The sequence below is a fragment of the Enoplosus armatus genome, chromosome 2 (assembly GCF_043641665.1).
Source record: "Enoplosus armatus isolate fEnoArm2 chromosome 2, fEnoArm2.hap1, whole genome shotgun sequence".
NCBI classification, from domain to species: Eukaryota; Metazoa; Chordata; class Actinopteri; order Centrarchiformes; family Enoplosidae; genus Enoplosus; species Enoplosus armatus.
The window spans coordinates 2638792-2655741 of NC_092181.1; the positions used below are offsets into that span (position 1 = coordinate 2638792).

At 40.7% G+C, this 16950-nt stretch overlaps 2 protein-coding genes across 5 annotated transcripts; both read right to left on the minus strand.

Moving 5' to 3' along the window:
• Positions 1-306: 306 nt before the first annotated feature.
• Positions 307-9741, minus strand: pcyt2 (phosphate cytidylyltransferase 2, ethanolamine). Of its 4 annotated transcripts, XM_070920329.1 has the most exons (13): positions 9492-9741; positions 6354-6442; positions 5692-5853; positions 5413-5564; positions 5118-5130; positions 5019-5050; positions 4789-4927; positions 4600-4682; positions 4201-4278; positions 3802-3867; positions 2550-2615; positions 1773-1861; positions 307-1637 (listed from the first exon to the last, which is right to left on the minus strand). In XM_070920329.1, the coding sequence occupies exons 1-13, from the start codon at positions 9614-9616 to the stop codon at positions 1523-1525; spliced, it is 1209 nt and encodes a 402-aa protein (XP_070776430.1). In that variant the 5' UTR covers positions 9617-9741; the 3' UTR covers positions 307-1522. The 4 variants fall into 4 exon arrangements, with proteins under 4 accessions (XP_070776430.1, XP_070776445.1, XP_070776421.1 ...); XM_070920344.1 differs by lacking the exon at positions 5692-5853; XM_070920320.1 differs by lacking the exon at positions 5118-5130 and having other exon boundaries at positions 5019-5060.
• Positions 9742-11881: 2140 nt separating this feature from the next.
• Positions 11882-16928, minus strand: sirt7 (sirtuin 7). The gene is made up of 11 exons (XM_070920236.1): positions 16912-16928; positions 15688-15793; positions 15403-15540; positions 14459-14563; positions 14312-14382; positions 14134-14206; positions 13935-14033; positions 13136-13372; positions 12490-12570; positions 12290-12396; positions 11882-12086 (listed from the first exon to the last, which is right to left on the minus strand). Exons 1-11 carry the CDS (start codon positions 16917-16919, stop codon positions 11882-11884), a joined length of 1230 nt encoding a protein of 409 aa, XP_070776337.1. The 5' UTR covers positions 16920-16928.
• Between the last annotated feature and the right edge of the window lie 22 nt (positions 16929-16950).

Consider the following 16950-nt stretch of genomic DNA (forward strand, 5'->3'; position numbering starts at 1 on the left):
CCCTAACAGGAGAAAGACAGTGGTCTGTTATGTCCCTCAGCTGACTGACAGGATCCTTCCTGGGGCGCTCGGGTTGGCGGATTAAAGGCTCTCTGTGTGCGTAATGACGCTGTAATGACGGTTTGCAGTGTTGAGCAGTGTGAGGGGAACAGGGCTGCTCGGACTTAGCAGCTTCTGAGCGGCGGTGGCCCACATTTCACTGACTCAGTGAACCGTGAACATGTGCTGATCCAACAAAGATCTCTGTCACCAGGCTGCTCTCATTAAGCTGCTGCAGTGAAACAGACATCAGATGACACTTTGCCGTGTTATCTATTTATTTATTAAAAGGGACATTTACACATAGCACTATAGTGATTGAAAGGTTGTGAAAATCCCACCATCTAATATTCATTTCTCAGCCTGCCACCGTCCCACCTGCCAACCCAGGGACACATTTTAAAAAACACACTGTTTCGCACCATTAACAATTCACCTCAGAGTGAAATGCCTCATATAAGAGGAGGAAAATCAACAGTCTACAGCAGTTTGACAGTGACACTGGGTTCTTGGATTGTCTTGTAAAAGGAGAAAAGAGGACATTCTAGTTTGCTAAAACACAGGAAGTAGACTGAGGAAAGACGAACGACTTTACAGAACGCTTTAGTTTAAAATGTTGTGATAGAATTCACAGCCCTTACATTAGTTTTACCTTTAGGAATGAGGCACTACTGTCATTTACAGCCCAAAGGATCCCTCAACACTCACACACACACACACACACACACACACACACACACACACACACACACACACACACACACACACACACACACAGTTAAAATCAAAAGACTACTTCACAGATCATTTAATGCAGTAATGATGCTTTTTCAGGATGGATAAAAACAGTGTCTTCTAGAGATCAAAATAAATCAACGTTTTCTAAGTGTATTGAAAACAGACCACATTCAAGCTTACTGATGACACTACTAAGACTGATCATTAAAAACTAATATGGTTTAAAAATTTAAAAACAAAACAGAGCTGACAATGACGTTAACATTTTGTCAATAAGTTTTGGATAACTACAAAATGAACATACCACTTCTACACCTATACAGGAGCACGCAGTGTGTGATTTCATGGACGAAAGAAATACATGACAGACGATCACGTTAAAAAGTTCTGTGTGCAGGACGAGAGGTTTAAAGGGACTTTGCAGGTTAAATAGTGGCAGGTGTTTGGATTCTTTGTGTTCTTGTCAAGGCAGATCTATTCTAATCCCATTAGGCTGGAGTAGTCTGTATAGATGAAGACAGAGAGAAGCTAACCCAGCAGCGTGTAAGACACACCGCCTCAAATATTCAAAGCAGGATTCTGCACCCAGTGGACTAGCAGAGACCGACTGGCCCCCTGGGTTTCACCCAGCCAGGCCCAGTTTAGGACAACATGGGCCATCCGCCTGGGTCCGTTGAGTCCACCCTCTTGAAGCTGAGTGTACCAGGAGGAGTAAATCAGACACACAACCGGGTCTGAGGTCTCACTAGTGAGTAGCCTGGGCTGCAGCTTCGCTCTGCTCCTGCTGCTCTCTCTTCATCGCCTCGATCACCGCCATCTCCTTGGCCTCCTTCTTTTGGTTCCTGGCTTCAAACTGCAGCCTGGGAACACGCAAGATGACAACAATGAACTTGAATGAAAACATAATAATTGTGTCAAAATGATCTATACAAAGAGAAATGCAGATGGAGATGACAAGGAAGTGCCAGTTAAATTAAGAACGAGGAGTCCCTGACCTGTTTTCGATGATCCTCTGGACAATGTCATCAGTGGTGAGATTGTTCCCACTATCGATGGTCCTGAATACCCCCCTCTTCTTAGGCTCCTGAGGGCAGAACACAAACGGCTACATCAAACTAACACAAGGCCAAAGCTCCCCGTCATCCCCTGTGAATGATGAGGTCCACTCTTGAACCAATTAGAGCAGCGTTAAAAAGACTGAATGGAGCAATAACACAAACCATTGTGAAAATGTGAGATACGCACAGACAATTAAACACTGCAGTGCCCCCCTGAGGCCTATCAGGATAGTTTTGTAAAAAAACAGGATGGAGCAATAACGCACATCGTTCCTAAACGTTTTGTCACATTTGAACCAATAATGTAGACTCTTGGGCAACAGCTTAAGGAGTATTAGTGACCAGTCCAGGTACTTTCAAAATGCTCATTTTCAGATTGAATCTCTGTTGTGCCTCTACAGTGGTGGAGTGAAAAGTCCAGTGCAGGCTGAAAACCAATCTACACCAACCATCATATAACTTAGTTATATCTAATTTCCTTATTTAAAAAAACCCTTAAAGATTTGAATTGTGGCACTGAAAACACTTCCAGTTTTTTGTGTCATCAAGCTCTTAATCTTATCAAGCTTGAATGCACTTATTGGCATAAGTCACTTTGGACACTGCCTCAGTATGAATCAGACTATTTTGACTAAAATAATATATAAACATATAAATGACAATCGCGCAGGTGTTGCTGCTCTTTGATCAGAGACAAGAGGACCCTGTACTCACAGCGTAGGGGTCTGACCTATCCTTGTCTGGAAACACCTCCGTCTTGCCATGGCACACCAGGTCCACCTGCACGGTTATACAAGCACACCTGGTTAAACCACCCATCATGTGCAGAGAAATAAATGACTTGCAGTATGTAAGTTCATGTGCATTATATTCACTGAGACGTAACAGTGTTGTTCTGTCCACTCTGCTTTGGCTTGCTCACAGTAACCATGCAGTTATTACTTTACATATAAACTAGTGTCTACTCTCAGTTTTACCAAACTAAACCAGTTATCAACTTTGATTTTATTCACACATTACTCATCTAGACTAGTCTTTGAACGGGCACATTAGGTAGCAACAGTGAGCAAGAAGTGTGTCAATGACAAAATGAGCAAATTAGGTAAACATGGAGCAGTGATACCGCTGTGATATTGATTTGTGAACTACCTGCAGAGTATCTGACAGACTGAATGTGTTGATGGTTTTTCTTCTGCTATTTCAACTGTCCACACGGGGGCGCCACATCGTACAGTATTGGCCTTTTTTGTAAGTCACAATGTATATAAATTATCTTGGGGTGAATCTTTCAAATGTAGCCACCACACAGTGATCTATTGTTCTGGCCTACATTGTCAAGGGATTTTAGTCATCTTCAATCTGTTTTAAATCTAATTCTGTCAAAACTTTGTGAGCTGAAACTAGTTTTAAATCCCAGTTAGTTTTAAAAGTGATATACTTCTCTAAATCCAAGACTGCCAATCGTTTACACAGTATGGTATGAAATACTCTCCCTCTCTAAATACTTGTTATAGCTTATTAAAACTGAGTTTTGGTCCTGTTTTACATTTGTAGCCAGAAAAAGACGAGTGACTAACATTTTTAGCTGGTATTATATTTTCAAGTTGAACTAATGCCTCCACCAATTTACTGCATATGTTGTATTTAAAATTGTGTCTTACAACTCACTGGCTGTAATTCACACATGACTGTGTTTTGTATTAGAAAATGTGCTGGCCATTAATTTATCATATCTTTCCTCATATTTACAGACACCACCGATGTCAAAGTACAGCCTGAACACTAGGTAAAAAACTACATCTGCTTGGAATGAACTACAAATAAAAGACACTTGTCCCCTTAAATGAACACAAAGCTACGGACAGTTTAAGGACTTAGTTTGTGTAAAATAACCTTAAATAAAGGTCTCAATAAGAAAAATGAAAAAACACATGATCAGAAGTAAAGCCATACAAGGACAACTCACCCTAAAATGATCCAGCAGGTCTTTGCCCACAGCATAGGGTGCACCAATCACCACCTCCGACACATACTACAGAGAGACAGGAACGAGAATAGCTTCATAGTCATGTGATCATTTTTCTAATGATTAAACTTTTCATGCCAATGTTTATTCTGTCTAAATGTCAAAGTTTAACTAGCGAGCACAACACAAGACAGCTCCAGGGTGAAGGTGTTTTTACTGTTCACTGTGTAAACTCTAGTCTGCCCCTCGTCATCAGGCATTGAGTAAAACTGATGGCAGAGCACAACAGTTTAGCAGTTTAAGGATTGTGTAACATGTTGGAAATACATCCCACTGTGCTGAACATATAGAGGTCTGTACTGTGTGTGTGTGTGTGTGTGTGTGTGTGTGTGAACTCACCCGACAGGCCAGCACACTCAGCGTTCTCTCATGGATGTTCATGATTGGGTAGTTCTTCCCCTTGTACCGATTCACTTCCTGAAGAGAATGGGGATATCCTTTACTGTTTTTACATTTTTACCCTTTAGATACTTAGTCGACACATTTCAATCAAAAGGACAGAAGACAGAAAGTTTAAACGCTTACATTCCTAGACCACCAAAATTGCAAACAGTTAAGAGTGGCTTCTTTCTTGTCTAACCATAAAAGTCTGAGCTGCTCTTGTGCTAACTTGTTCCAAATGTTTCTCTTGAAAACCGCTGACGCAGCTGGGAGAGTCCAATTTCTCGCTCTTTTGTGAATGTTTTGCTGAGATGTGTGTGTGTGTGTGTGCGAGTCCATGTCTGTAATTAGGTGTACCTGGTCAAAGTGTAGACCTACGATGACGTAGGGCCTCTCTGCCTGCTTATAGACCATCTCTAAGAAGTCAACATGGCCAATGTCTGAAAGGAGTTTGTGGTCAAGACAACAACGACAAAATGCACCACAGAAATGATTTCTACCAGTGTTCAAAACACAATTCTGGTTATTTCTGCATGATAAGGATACGGAAGAGGTCGAATGCCCCGGCCACATAGATGATGGTGTCTCCGGGCTGAGGCTCCTTTCCTGAAGCAAACTGGATGATCTTCTGGGACGTCTGGAGGAACTGGGACACCCCGGTCCATGGACTGTGGCCTTTAGGACCCTTGAACACAACACAGTGATGATGTTCCACTGCGAACAGATAACGTTCAAATATAATCAGGTTTGACTAAAATCTACCCCATGCTACTCACTTTTCCAAAGTTGTCCGTATGCTGCTGGTAATCTGGGTTATCCTGCAGGAATCATTAGAGAGGAAAAGATGAGACCAACACCAAAACAAATGAATAAACCATTGCTCATATACTAAACAATGAGTGCACTCACATACAGACACTAAAGGGGGATTACTGTATAGCTACGAAGCCTACGCACATAGCTCTATAAGTACATGCACAGCCCGCCATTGCTCTGTATTAAAAAGTAAATGAAAGAACGCAAACACAATTACTGTGGGGAATGTAATTAAAACACAACACGGCCTGATCACATAAGGTGCTATCAACAGATGAAATCTGACACTGAACATTAAATAAAGACCTACAGCTGTAAACCCTTTGCATTATATATAAACGCAGCTTAGCTCACCATGTTGCTGTGGTGGGCTTTGGTCATGAGAAGCATTCTTCCCACCAGGTCAGTGGTGGAGACGCCCTGTGTGCGTTTACATTCCCGGTAACGGCCTTCACGCTTCACCTCTTCGTACGTGTCCTTACCATCTACCGTCAGTGTGATGTCATCTGGTAAACATAAACAATGACATCAGTCCATCGTCACATCTGGAGGCTTGCTAACATCATGTGCATCACTGAGTAGGACAGAAATGATGCACGACTCACAAAACAGAGCAGCCCTCTGCTGGCTCACCTCCGTGCACACAGAAGTCACAGTTGTACTTGTCCAGAGTCTCCAGAGTGGTGACATAGGGTGCTCCTTCTACTAGCTCATCCACCCACTTGATGGCCCGTACCATCTTGTAGCGTTCTTCCTGAGTAAAGACCGGAGGACCCTTGTGCTTGGAAATCTCAGCTTAGAGAGAGGGTGGGAGGTAATCTATTGTTAATTACTGGCAGATCACTAACAAATTACAGCATCTTCATTCAAAAGCATAGTTGTTACACTATTACACACAGTCCAATTTTCCATGAAATTGGCTTATTGTTGTGTAACAAGCTAATTACTTCAAATTTTGTTTACAATAAAATGTAAAAATTATTTTACATAGCAGGTTGAAAAGATGTGTTTTAATTAATGACGACAAATTAGCTTCCAGACCAAGAAAGTAAAAATCATTTGGTTTAGTGATTGAAGGCAAATAATTAAGTTATTAGTTAGCATCAGAGCTCTTACCATAGAACAGCTACTGTAACACAAAGTAAGCTAGTTGTAAGCTAGTTAACACCGAAGGTAACTAATTGGACGTGTGCTCCCAACTTTGAAATTTAACCTTATAGTAGGCTGTGTGTAAACCAATCAGGACCAAAAAGAGTTCACAGATATATCGATATCAGGGTGTGTCGCAGTCTTACCATCTGTGTGCACTCCGACTGTAAGGTAATCTCCCATGTTTTTGGCCTGCCGCAGCTGGTTGGAGTGACCGTAGTGCACCATGTCATAACTGTGGAGACAGAAAGAAGAGACAACAACATTATCAGCATGGAAAACAATAGACACTGTTAGCGCTCAAACAAAACATTACACAGGGCAAATTAACACACAGATAAACACACACAACAATAAGGGGCCTGGCCTTAACAATTAGCACATTTATTGTCTTTTAAATGTCTTTCAAAGCCACCATTGTAGGATACCTTTGACTGATCAATTCTGCATTATCTTATCTTATGGTGCCCACTTAGGGTGTCTGGCGTTTTGCTGTGAAAACATGCTCTCTAAATGAGGCAGTTCCTACCCCAAAACACAGACTGACAGACCTTTCAAATGTTAAACGTTACTGGGTGAAAGGTTATGATCAGAGACACCATGTGTACAATGTACCAATGTTTATTAGCTTTCTGCCATTCAGTAACTTCTACAATGGATGTTTTGTAATGGCTTGCCTTTTATAAACAGAAGTTAATATGAGTTCTCCTCCCTTATTGCGACACATTTAAAGTCTTAATTGATTTTAACGAAAAGAAAAAATAAATGATGTAATTTTTTGGGTAGATTTCTTTTAAGAAAAGTCTTATCTCTGGGTCCTAGAATACTAGGATGTTGCTCAGTTCCAGTTAAGTTTGTTGAAGTGTTTGTTCAGCACCCTGCAGCTTCACATTCTTTCAAAGTTTCAAAACACTCATATCTAAGGACTGTCCAGTTCAACCACAGACTTAGCAGCTACACAAGAGCAGCCAGAGGTAATGAGCCTGGGGTATACTAAAAAAAATCTGTTATTTATAATTATTTATTAGCAAGAGTTGGTTCATTTTACACATGTACATGCGTGCCAATAGATATCTCAAATAACATTTAACTAACCAATAAGGCCAATAAGATACATTGATCCTCATTCTGACCACTCATAGTGGAACTATAATCTGTAAATATATAAGAGTTTTTGAGGGAGGGGACGTAAGTACCCAGTCACTTTCCTTGTCCTCATTTTCCCAGTTGTTCCAGGGATTCAAACCAGTCACTTTTTATTTACAGCTCCATTTCTCTGACCTTTAGGCCTCTGTTTCACCTTTCTGTTAACACTTCTGTATCTGTATGTTATTTCTAACAGATCAGACTACTAATAAAAGACGCCATCTGTCACTGTAGTTCCAGTGGGCAGACCTCTCCTCTATAATGACATTACCACAAGCTGCTAGTCTGAATTCTCTTAACAATAATCCCTCTACCTCCCTCACCTCGCCTGGTCAGGATGCTCCCCTTTGTAAATATATCTTCTTCAGAGTGATGTATATGCAGATAAGTGTTCGCCCTTTAATAATTTAGCACTCCTGAGAATCAACGTCATGACATTTTACAAGTGGACTGTGTGAGTATTTGCCTGAACTAAATCATCTCTACAATTTGGGGGGGTTAGCTTTTGTTAGCAGTCTGACACTGCTAACAAAATGTCTTGAACAGCCTTGAACTGTCCACAAATTTACACATATAACATATATGTAAAATTATCTAAAAGACAAACAAACAATCAACAGACAATGTCTTTTGGACGCACCATCAGCAGTCTTATAATGAAAGCAGTAGTTATATGATTGATGTGATGCGTCCCACGATGTAGTTTCGCCAGGCTCAGTTAACATCTGTATTTCTTCTGAATGCACTTTTTGCAGATGCCCTGACTATGTGTCATGGACCACCACGGTTCCCTTAAACCCAATAACTGGTACAGACTGCTGAGACTGACACTTATACTTAACTGCTGCCAAACAAATAGTCTCATAATATTTCATTTACCCTTTCTCCCATCTGCTCCTTTTTCTCTCCCTTGTCTTTAAATCTTTCATGTGTCATTAAGTATTTACTGTGCCTCAATAATACGTTCCCTTCTAACCCCCCCCCCAAAAGAGGGAACCCCTGCCCACCACACCAACATGCTGCGTTTGCATCACACACACTGAACGACATGTTCACTATGTTAGTTATTTATAACCACCACATGAGATGGGCCATGTCAAACTAGCTTTGGGTGAGTCCAGGAAGGAGTTTACACACTGCACATTAGGAGTCTCAGCTGCAGCTAAATCATGTGAGGATCATGGTCTTTGCCTCATAGCACAACGGAGTAACAGCAGACTTTAAAATGACAATAACAACAACAACAACAACAACGACAGACAGAGTAAATAAATGCCCTTGAGTAATCTCCAGATCATTTTTAGGCACCAACATTACCCAACACATTAGGCATCAAACTATAAACACTGCCAAGGCTTTACGTTAAACAACCTTGGAGGTATTAACAGCAGGATTTCCCATATGAGAGAACAATGTAAGGGATTAGATCTACAGACAGGACACGTTTCAATCGTTTTAACAAGAAAAGCACAGTAAAAGCAGTCAAACATTTCCTCTGGGTCAGCGGCAGGACATTTGGATGTGTTTACAACTAGCATCTCTAAAATCGGTGTCGGCAGCCTAACCTTTAAACACCCATAGTTTCATACACAGACACAAACACATTTCAAAATATAATTCATAACCTCAGCCTCACTGAGAGGTTACGTTATGAGACTGTGGACAGAGAGGTCCCTAACTTACCCCACGCCACTGTGCCATAAAAACTGACAATAAGTATATAACTGCAGCCAGTGTACTAGAGAAACATTACGCAATTACTTTTCTGAATGAAAACATTTTAGAAATCGGGGCTTATCAGTCAAACACATTAACAACACATTAATAACCGCGCTGCCTTTGCAATCCCTGAAATATTTCTTTTTAGATAAAAGAAAACGAGAATAGGTGTTTTTTGTACGAGAAACAACAAGAGAAAGCAATGTTAGCTATAACTAACACGGTAGTTAAGCTAGTTATGGATGATGATTAAACTCCTGTTGCTAAGTTACTAACTGCTAATATAAGTAGCCAGCTAGCATTAGCATGCTACCCCACCTTTGGTTCCTGATATGTAACTTACTACATAATGACCGCGTTTTGCACCACAACCTGCGGGAAAGAGTTTAATAAAGTCAGTGCCGGTCACAGAGACTCACCAGCCGTCACACCACAACCGGACGACGCGCTTCCTTTTCTCCGGGCTGCACACTGAACCACCCGGCTTACTGCAGCCAGCGTCCTCCTGCTGGTCGTTGGTGGCGTGGTGACCGTTTTTGATCATTTCGACAGGCTCGGGAAAATTACGTAGTGGCCGGACGAATAAAAACAAGAAGTCAAAGTAAGGACTTGATTAAATCCGGTTTCAAAGGACGTCTTCTTCGTCTCAGGTGCTCCAGAACAGACAGTGACACCGACGGGCCAACGCCTCCAACACTACGTCACATCGAACGAATCCTCTCACGCTGACGTGCTAATTGCATAAGCACCCCTGTCACGTGATCAGCTACACCCAATAAACACACTGATACCAAGAGTGGAATGCAGCTGTGTACATTTACTCAGTTACTGCTGTGCCAATGTACAATTTTGAGTTGCTTGTTGGGTATTTCCATTTTCTGCTACTATATTGTTTTACTCCACTACACTTCAGAGTGAAAATGTACGAAGCCCCGTAAGGGTCACTGCCAGAATATTTTATAAAAATAGTTTCCTGATAACAGGAACAGCTAGTGTCGGTCCTGCACCTATAACACACACAGTTTACACACAAGTTTATTCCTAAACACACAAGCACAATATTTTAGTGGACGATATCATATACAGTAAGTCACGTGTCTCTTGTTTCAGAGATATCTACTCACAGTATTTTTGATTGAAAAAAACAAATAAAAAACTATTCCAGGCACAAACCATTACCCTTTGCACAACTAAAAAGGTAGTAACAGGTTAGAATATTATCAAGTCTATAAATCAAGCGTACAATAACATTATTATTAATAACATTAATTCCCTAGTTAAAGCTAGGGCTGGTAAAATGGAAATGCAGATTATCAAGACAAACAATATAAAATGAGGAGTACTTTATTGTCTCACAAATATGGCATCAATGAAAACCAAGGAGTCTTCACATCCAGTTTCACCACTAGTTTGAGCTTTAGGAATGCTGAACTCATAGCTTATTATGGCTAGTTTGGCCTTTTAGAGTATCTGACACTATAATGGTACAGGATGAGATTAATAATAATACTAGATCTTCCTGAGACAAATTAATAGAGACACATATTTGGATGTTTCCAATCACTTGAGTAAACAGAAACTTAACATGACAAACAAGTAAACAAAATTTTAGTAAAAATAAAAAAATACAGCTTTCCTTCTTACACAGCAGCCCAGTCTCTGCATCGTCTGTAAGAAAAGTTGATCAAAAATGTAAACATAGGCAAATTCAACAACTTCAGTAAACCAAGGTACAGTAGAGTAGCTGTACTACATAGTCTGCGAACCTGAGGAGAGGTGACACCAGAGTGAAGGTCAATCGTGAGTTTAGGAAATAATTTAAGTAACTTGAAATACTTTCAAAATAAACATCAACACAAATAAGCAATGTTAAAAAAAAAAGGTACATTCAACAATGCAACTTTTAAATGTCTGAAAAAGACTATAAAAATATTTTGTACTCAAAAGAACACATGTAGAAAATGTCTGACTTTTTAAATCTCTTCTCAGTGTAAGATGTGGCAGCACAGAAAACGAAAATTGGCAGCCATTGATACGCGGCTGTTGTTCTACTGGCATTTGCCACTTTTAAACATCAAGTCACTTGTGTTCCACTGAAAGATACCACTTCCAATGAGCATATATACAGTAACTTACACTTTAGCCACCAGCAGCTCAATGGCTATTTACATCTGGCTAATGCTCAACATACACATTTAACAGAGCTTAAAGTGATGCTCCGTCTTCTGAGGATCATTCACCACCTGTAGGCTTCAGTGGTGGCCGTAAAGACTTGCTGTTGAAAATATGAGTCTTTGAGCATACAGTGGGACAGCAGATAGATTGATAATGCTGCAGGAGTCGTTTCAAAACATTCTTTGATGCATTTTCATCAAACCTTGTCCCTACTGGCATCCAGTGTGACTGATTTTAACAGCATATGTTGTGTGCCACTTCTTAAGCCTACAGGGTGAGTGTGAGATACTAAAAACAACTCAAATCATTTTATGGTTTTGTCCTTCAAACTTTGTGTTACAGGCTGTGCTTAAACTCTACTAACACAGCTTGCGCTTAGCTGCCACAGAAGTAGCATAACCACTTTTATATTTTGCCGTTACAAAAAACTGTGTGCTGTATCAAATAATATGTTCATGGTGCAACGTGCCATTTTCTGGCAAATACTCAAACTTATTTTTCACACACATACACAGAGAGCACCTGACTAAATGCTACCAATGCATACCAGCACTTTAAACTTGAAAGTCCAACTCATCCTCATCATGGAACTGAAATTTGACCGCACTTGTATGTGTCTATAAAGCTCCCTTGATTATGCAGCTTTTTTCTTCTTCCTTCCTTTGCCATAGCCTCGTCCAAACCAGCCGCCCTGCACAGCTGCGGCTTCTTCTGCCGGCTCCCCAAGGTCAAGTAAGCAGTCCTCCTGACCATTAGGGGGAGCTATGACCTCACGAGTACGGCTGTCAGCCTCTTCTGGTTGCAAGGGTGTGGCTAGACTGAAGATGGGGTCCTCCGCCCTATGAGACAGAATTAGGGAAAACTGAGCAGGGCGTCAAAAAGTTGGACAAATCTTTCTATTTTCTGTCTGTGTGTGAGAGACGGAGTATAGTCGATATTCCAAATTTAATGAATAATGCATTTGAAAGTATCATTAAACTTTTATAGTTCACTCTGTTGGTTGGTGTATATTTTGGGTGCAATTACTTCATATGGTCCTTACCTGTCATAAACAGGAATATGCATGTTCAGCTCCTCCATTAGGAGGCTCATGACGTCATCACACTTGCCATGAATTTTCAGCGTGGCCAGATCATCTTTTGGTGTCCACTTGAACAAAAGCACAGCCACATAATCAGCCGCCGAGCAGCCAGTACTCTATTTGCATCATATTCAAACTTGCTGGTCAAAACTAAAAAGTACCTGGAGGTTGACAATGTAGAGTTTGGGCCTTTTGTTTGCTGGTCTGTTCATGCTCCATAGACAAGCGTACTTCTTCAGCACCTGGAAGAGAGAGAAACAGAGCCCCCATGGGTGGCAATGCTACAAGTAAATAAACCATCAAATACAAAACTAATGAAATCTATCAACTTACACGCCAATTAATGTGTTTATATGATATTCATATTAACCTGATTAAAACTCAGACTCTGAAATCTAACAAACCTTTTCAGATTACCAAATATAATTAAGAGTAAGTGAGTGTAAGCACAATAAAAGACGGAGGAGGACAGAAATTGTTAGTTTAGTTGCATTACTGAAAGGACATTTTGGCTAACTTTTATTATATTTATATTATATAACTTATACAATGAAGAAAGGTGAGTCTTAAATTATTCATTGGGCTATGGCCTATAGCATGTGAACAGAATATGAGGGAATCAGTTCTGTTAGCAGTCCATGTAAACAGCTATATTAAAAGTACTGTCTTATTTGTAATAAAGTCAATATAGTGATTATTACGATCCAGAAACTTAAATTGTACAAGCTATGTTAAATTGTACAAGCTATGTTTGATTTTACTGGACCACATTACATTTACAGACACACTGTGGTTTATAAAACCTACCTTCAGACTGGAGCCTAAGCAGAGGATAACATCCGCCATCTTGGCAGCCTCTGCCGCCCCCTTCCAGTTGAGAGGTTGCTCCAGGGTCCCACGTTCCCCGAAGTGCACTATGGTGTCCCTGAGTTCACCGCTACAGTGGCTGCATCTGCGGCCTGTCCCGTGTCGGTGCAGCGACGTCCGCTCCGTCACGTCAAATAAACGCACGTACTCCCTGACCAGGGGACAGGAGGTACACACCTGGGGATAGGAAGAAAAAAAAAGAAAAAAAAAGGGTAAGTTACTTTCTTTGGAGAACAGTTTTCAAAGACCGTGTAAAATCCAAAAACAATGTAGACACTACAAAAATGTAGTTTTCAACCAACAACACAGACATGATGCACTTGAAAAATGTCTGTGAAATAGACACAAACCCAAAGCAGCTCTACTTGCATGACTCGCTGAAGCACGTCGTCATGTCATTGATTAAAAACTGCTGGCTGCGGTTCATTTGTTATGTGTGCAGTGTGCAGTTCACTTGCAATTCACTTACTTTCATTGCTATTCAGTCTTTTTTTTTCTGAGAATGATGGAATGTTTTTGTTACAGGATCAGACTTTATATAGCTGATACTGATCCATCAAAAAAAGCCTGGATCTTTTTCAGTTTTGAATCCTGCTGAGATGCTGCTTTTGGAGACAGCACCGCAAATTCTGTTGAAAAACATCTTAGGGCTGAGGACAACAGCTGTGTGTGTGTGTGAGAGAGAGAATCAGTGACTGAAAAACATAAAAGACTGAGGATGTGTGTGTGTGTGTCTCACCTCAATAAACATGTTTCCATGAAGCTCAGACAGGGCATGTCTGGGTAGACCACTACGCAAGTGAAGTCCATCACAGTTTTGAGAGACAACGTGCTTTACCTTTACAGACAAACACACCCAGTATATGTTAATACCATAATGCATAAATACAAATGCAATGTTATTATGTTATTATGTAATTGATCTAGGTCTCACATACCAGCTTTTCCTTATGTAGCATCCTAATGCACATGTGCGTGAGGGTTGGCTCAGCTTTACTCAGGTCAGATGAACTACTTGTACAAAGAAACAAGAAAGATAATAGCAGTTGGAACTTAATTCACTTCAGACAAAAATGCAGCAAATATCACATCAGGGCAAAAGACTACATATTTCACCTTACTGTCCGTCCCTTCTGTAGCTGTGTCCACACCCCATTAGGGCCCCTGTAGTCTGGGATAGAAGCTGCCTGAAAGGAAATATATCATCAGCCCTGTGAAAGATTAATAAGGAAAAAGACACTGAAGATGCAGAGTTTGGCGTACCGTACTGATACCGGCTCCTGTGTAAACCACCAGGTGTTTTGCTTGTTTGACTGCCACAGCGAGCTGCCTCACTTTACTCTTCAACTCGTCGGTGTCATCAAACACCTGCAGGTAGTATATGAAGTGTCTTAAGTTAACACCACACACTTCGGTTGCATCAAGCAATAACCACATCCTCATCCTGATTTGTGCCACTCTCTCATTCATTCAAACAAACATGGCATGATTCAAGTCACGCCTCCTCCATTGTTTTTAAATGTAACCCACCGATTATGTTTTGACATTTCTTGTGGATCAGACGACATTTGGGCCTGATGGTGGTGACAGAGGAAAGGTCACTCAAACCGTAAGTTTAGATTTCAAATTTAATGAAATAAATTTTACTTTTTGTCAGTGAATATTAGTTTAACTGAATGCTTTCTGTGCTGAGGGAATAAATGGTGACTTCAGAAATGTCTTAAGTCATGTTACAGGTCACTTGGGGATCTACAGTTCATTTTTGCCCCTGGGAGTCCAAGCAGGTTAACCATGCCTCTAATATACAAGCCATTCTGCATGATGAGCACTTTTACTTCTGATACTTTATGTTTTCTGATTGTACTACTGTTCTTCTACTTCAGTAAAATCTTGAATGCAGGACTTTTACTTGTAATTAAGAACATTTTACATTGTGGCATTTTCATTCTTACTTTTTTGTACATTTACTTTTGGAAGATTTCTTTCCAACTCTGCATATGGCTAGGAGGACATCTCATGAAGACTACTCAAGTGTTTCATATTATCTGTATATGCTAGTCATGGAGAAACCACTGAAATAACCTGAAACTCTCACTATAGATGAAATCCCACCTAACCAGTTGGCGAACAATAGACCTTTTTCCACAGCAGCCATTTTGTCATAATAGGAAAAGCACAGATGTCACTGGGCCTGACAGTAGTCTCACCTCCTCCTGCTTCCTCTTGAGCACATTTCTGCGGACTTGTCTCTTGCAGAGCTCCTCCACAGTGTCTCTGTGCAGCAGTAACACAGCGGCCTCCTCCTCCGACCGCTCAGCCTCTGGTTTCTTCAGGACTCGTCCAACCTTCAGTTAACAGGACAGAAAAACCTGGTCAGACTCACCGGCTAAGAAACACTATATGCACAGACTGCAACTGCTCCTTTAGCCAGTTACCTTGGTACATCTAGCTAGCTAGAGAAACAGTGCAAATGTACTGTTGCCTCGTCTTACCAGTCTAATGGTCTTCCTCTCGCTTTCTCGTTGAAGTATTTTGGCTTTTTCCAAGGCTTTTCTCTCCGCCCGTGAAGAAACACCGGTGTCTGCCTCCTCTTCCATCCTGTTTTAAGTCAGCTGAGAAGTAGCTATCTATTCAAAACACTGTTCATAGCACCAGCGACCAACGACAGTCGGGGCGGATGTTGTCCGTGTAAAGGTGAGAGCAAACGGCCCGCAGCGCCCCCTGCCGCGGGGAGTCTGTACATGATTTTGATCAAGGCTCAGTTTTCAAGTGTTTAGAAACATTTATTACCAACCAACACACAAATAAATAACATACAACAGGTCCAAAGTCCCCATAAGAATAAAAAAATTGCAAATGTATTTTGGCTGACATGTGCTCCCAATAGGAAAAATATTTAAGGCAACACTCGGGATTAACAAACTATTCAAGTATTAGCTGTAACACTATAATCTGGAGCTGGATATTAACATTTCTATATATCACACTGCCCTACAAAACAAACACTAACAGAGTTCAATATGTGCTGGTTTTGGTGGCAATGAATGAGGCACATCCATTTGAAGAAACTGAACAATTCAATGTTGATGTCCATCCTACAAAGTGGAGATTTAACATTGAACAACTGGGAAAAACACACAAAAACAGCTGAACTAACTGCCTGGTTAATAGACCCTTTTCAGAGAAGACATTATGACATACCATAGCAGTATAAGCATAGGTGTAATTAGTAACTTTAAGCATAGCTGCATTCCAGTTAGGACTGTTGGTTCCCGGGTCCTGGTATTGTTCATGCTGGCTCACAGGCATGGCTTACCACATACTTAATTTTCAACTCCATTTGCAACCCCTAGTCACGGGTTCCTTGACTGGCGTGAGTAATTTTTCCTTAACACATTCATTTGAGTAGTTTTCAGAGGCAGGAGGAGGTAAAATGATGAAGTCTGAAGAACTAAAATTTGTGTTGCATATGCTGTATATATCTTTGCTGCTTTCCTGTGCTATTGATCTCAAAAGTTCTACCTTGCGACTCCTTATGACATGTCATAATGTCTGCTGTGAGTCATACATATAGCGTCTTTCAGGTACATTGCACAGAGCTTTAAAGGTTCAGGATCACAAAGTGTTTTTTTTTGCCAACTCAACATCTGCAACATTAGTACACTGAAGATGATGAAAAATACTGGAAGCAGACCTAGTAAAGAATTTATCCCCACCTGAGCATCCACTCGATGTGAAACTACTCTGTGATGTCT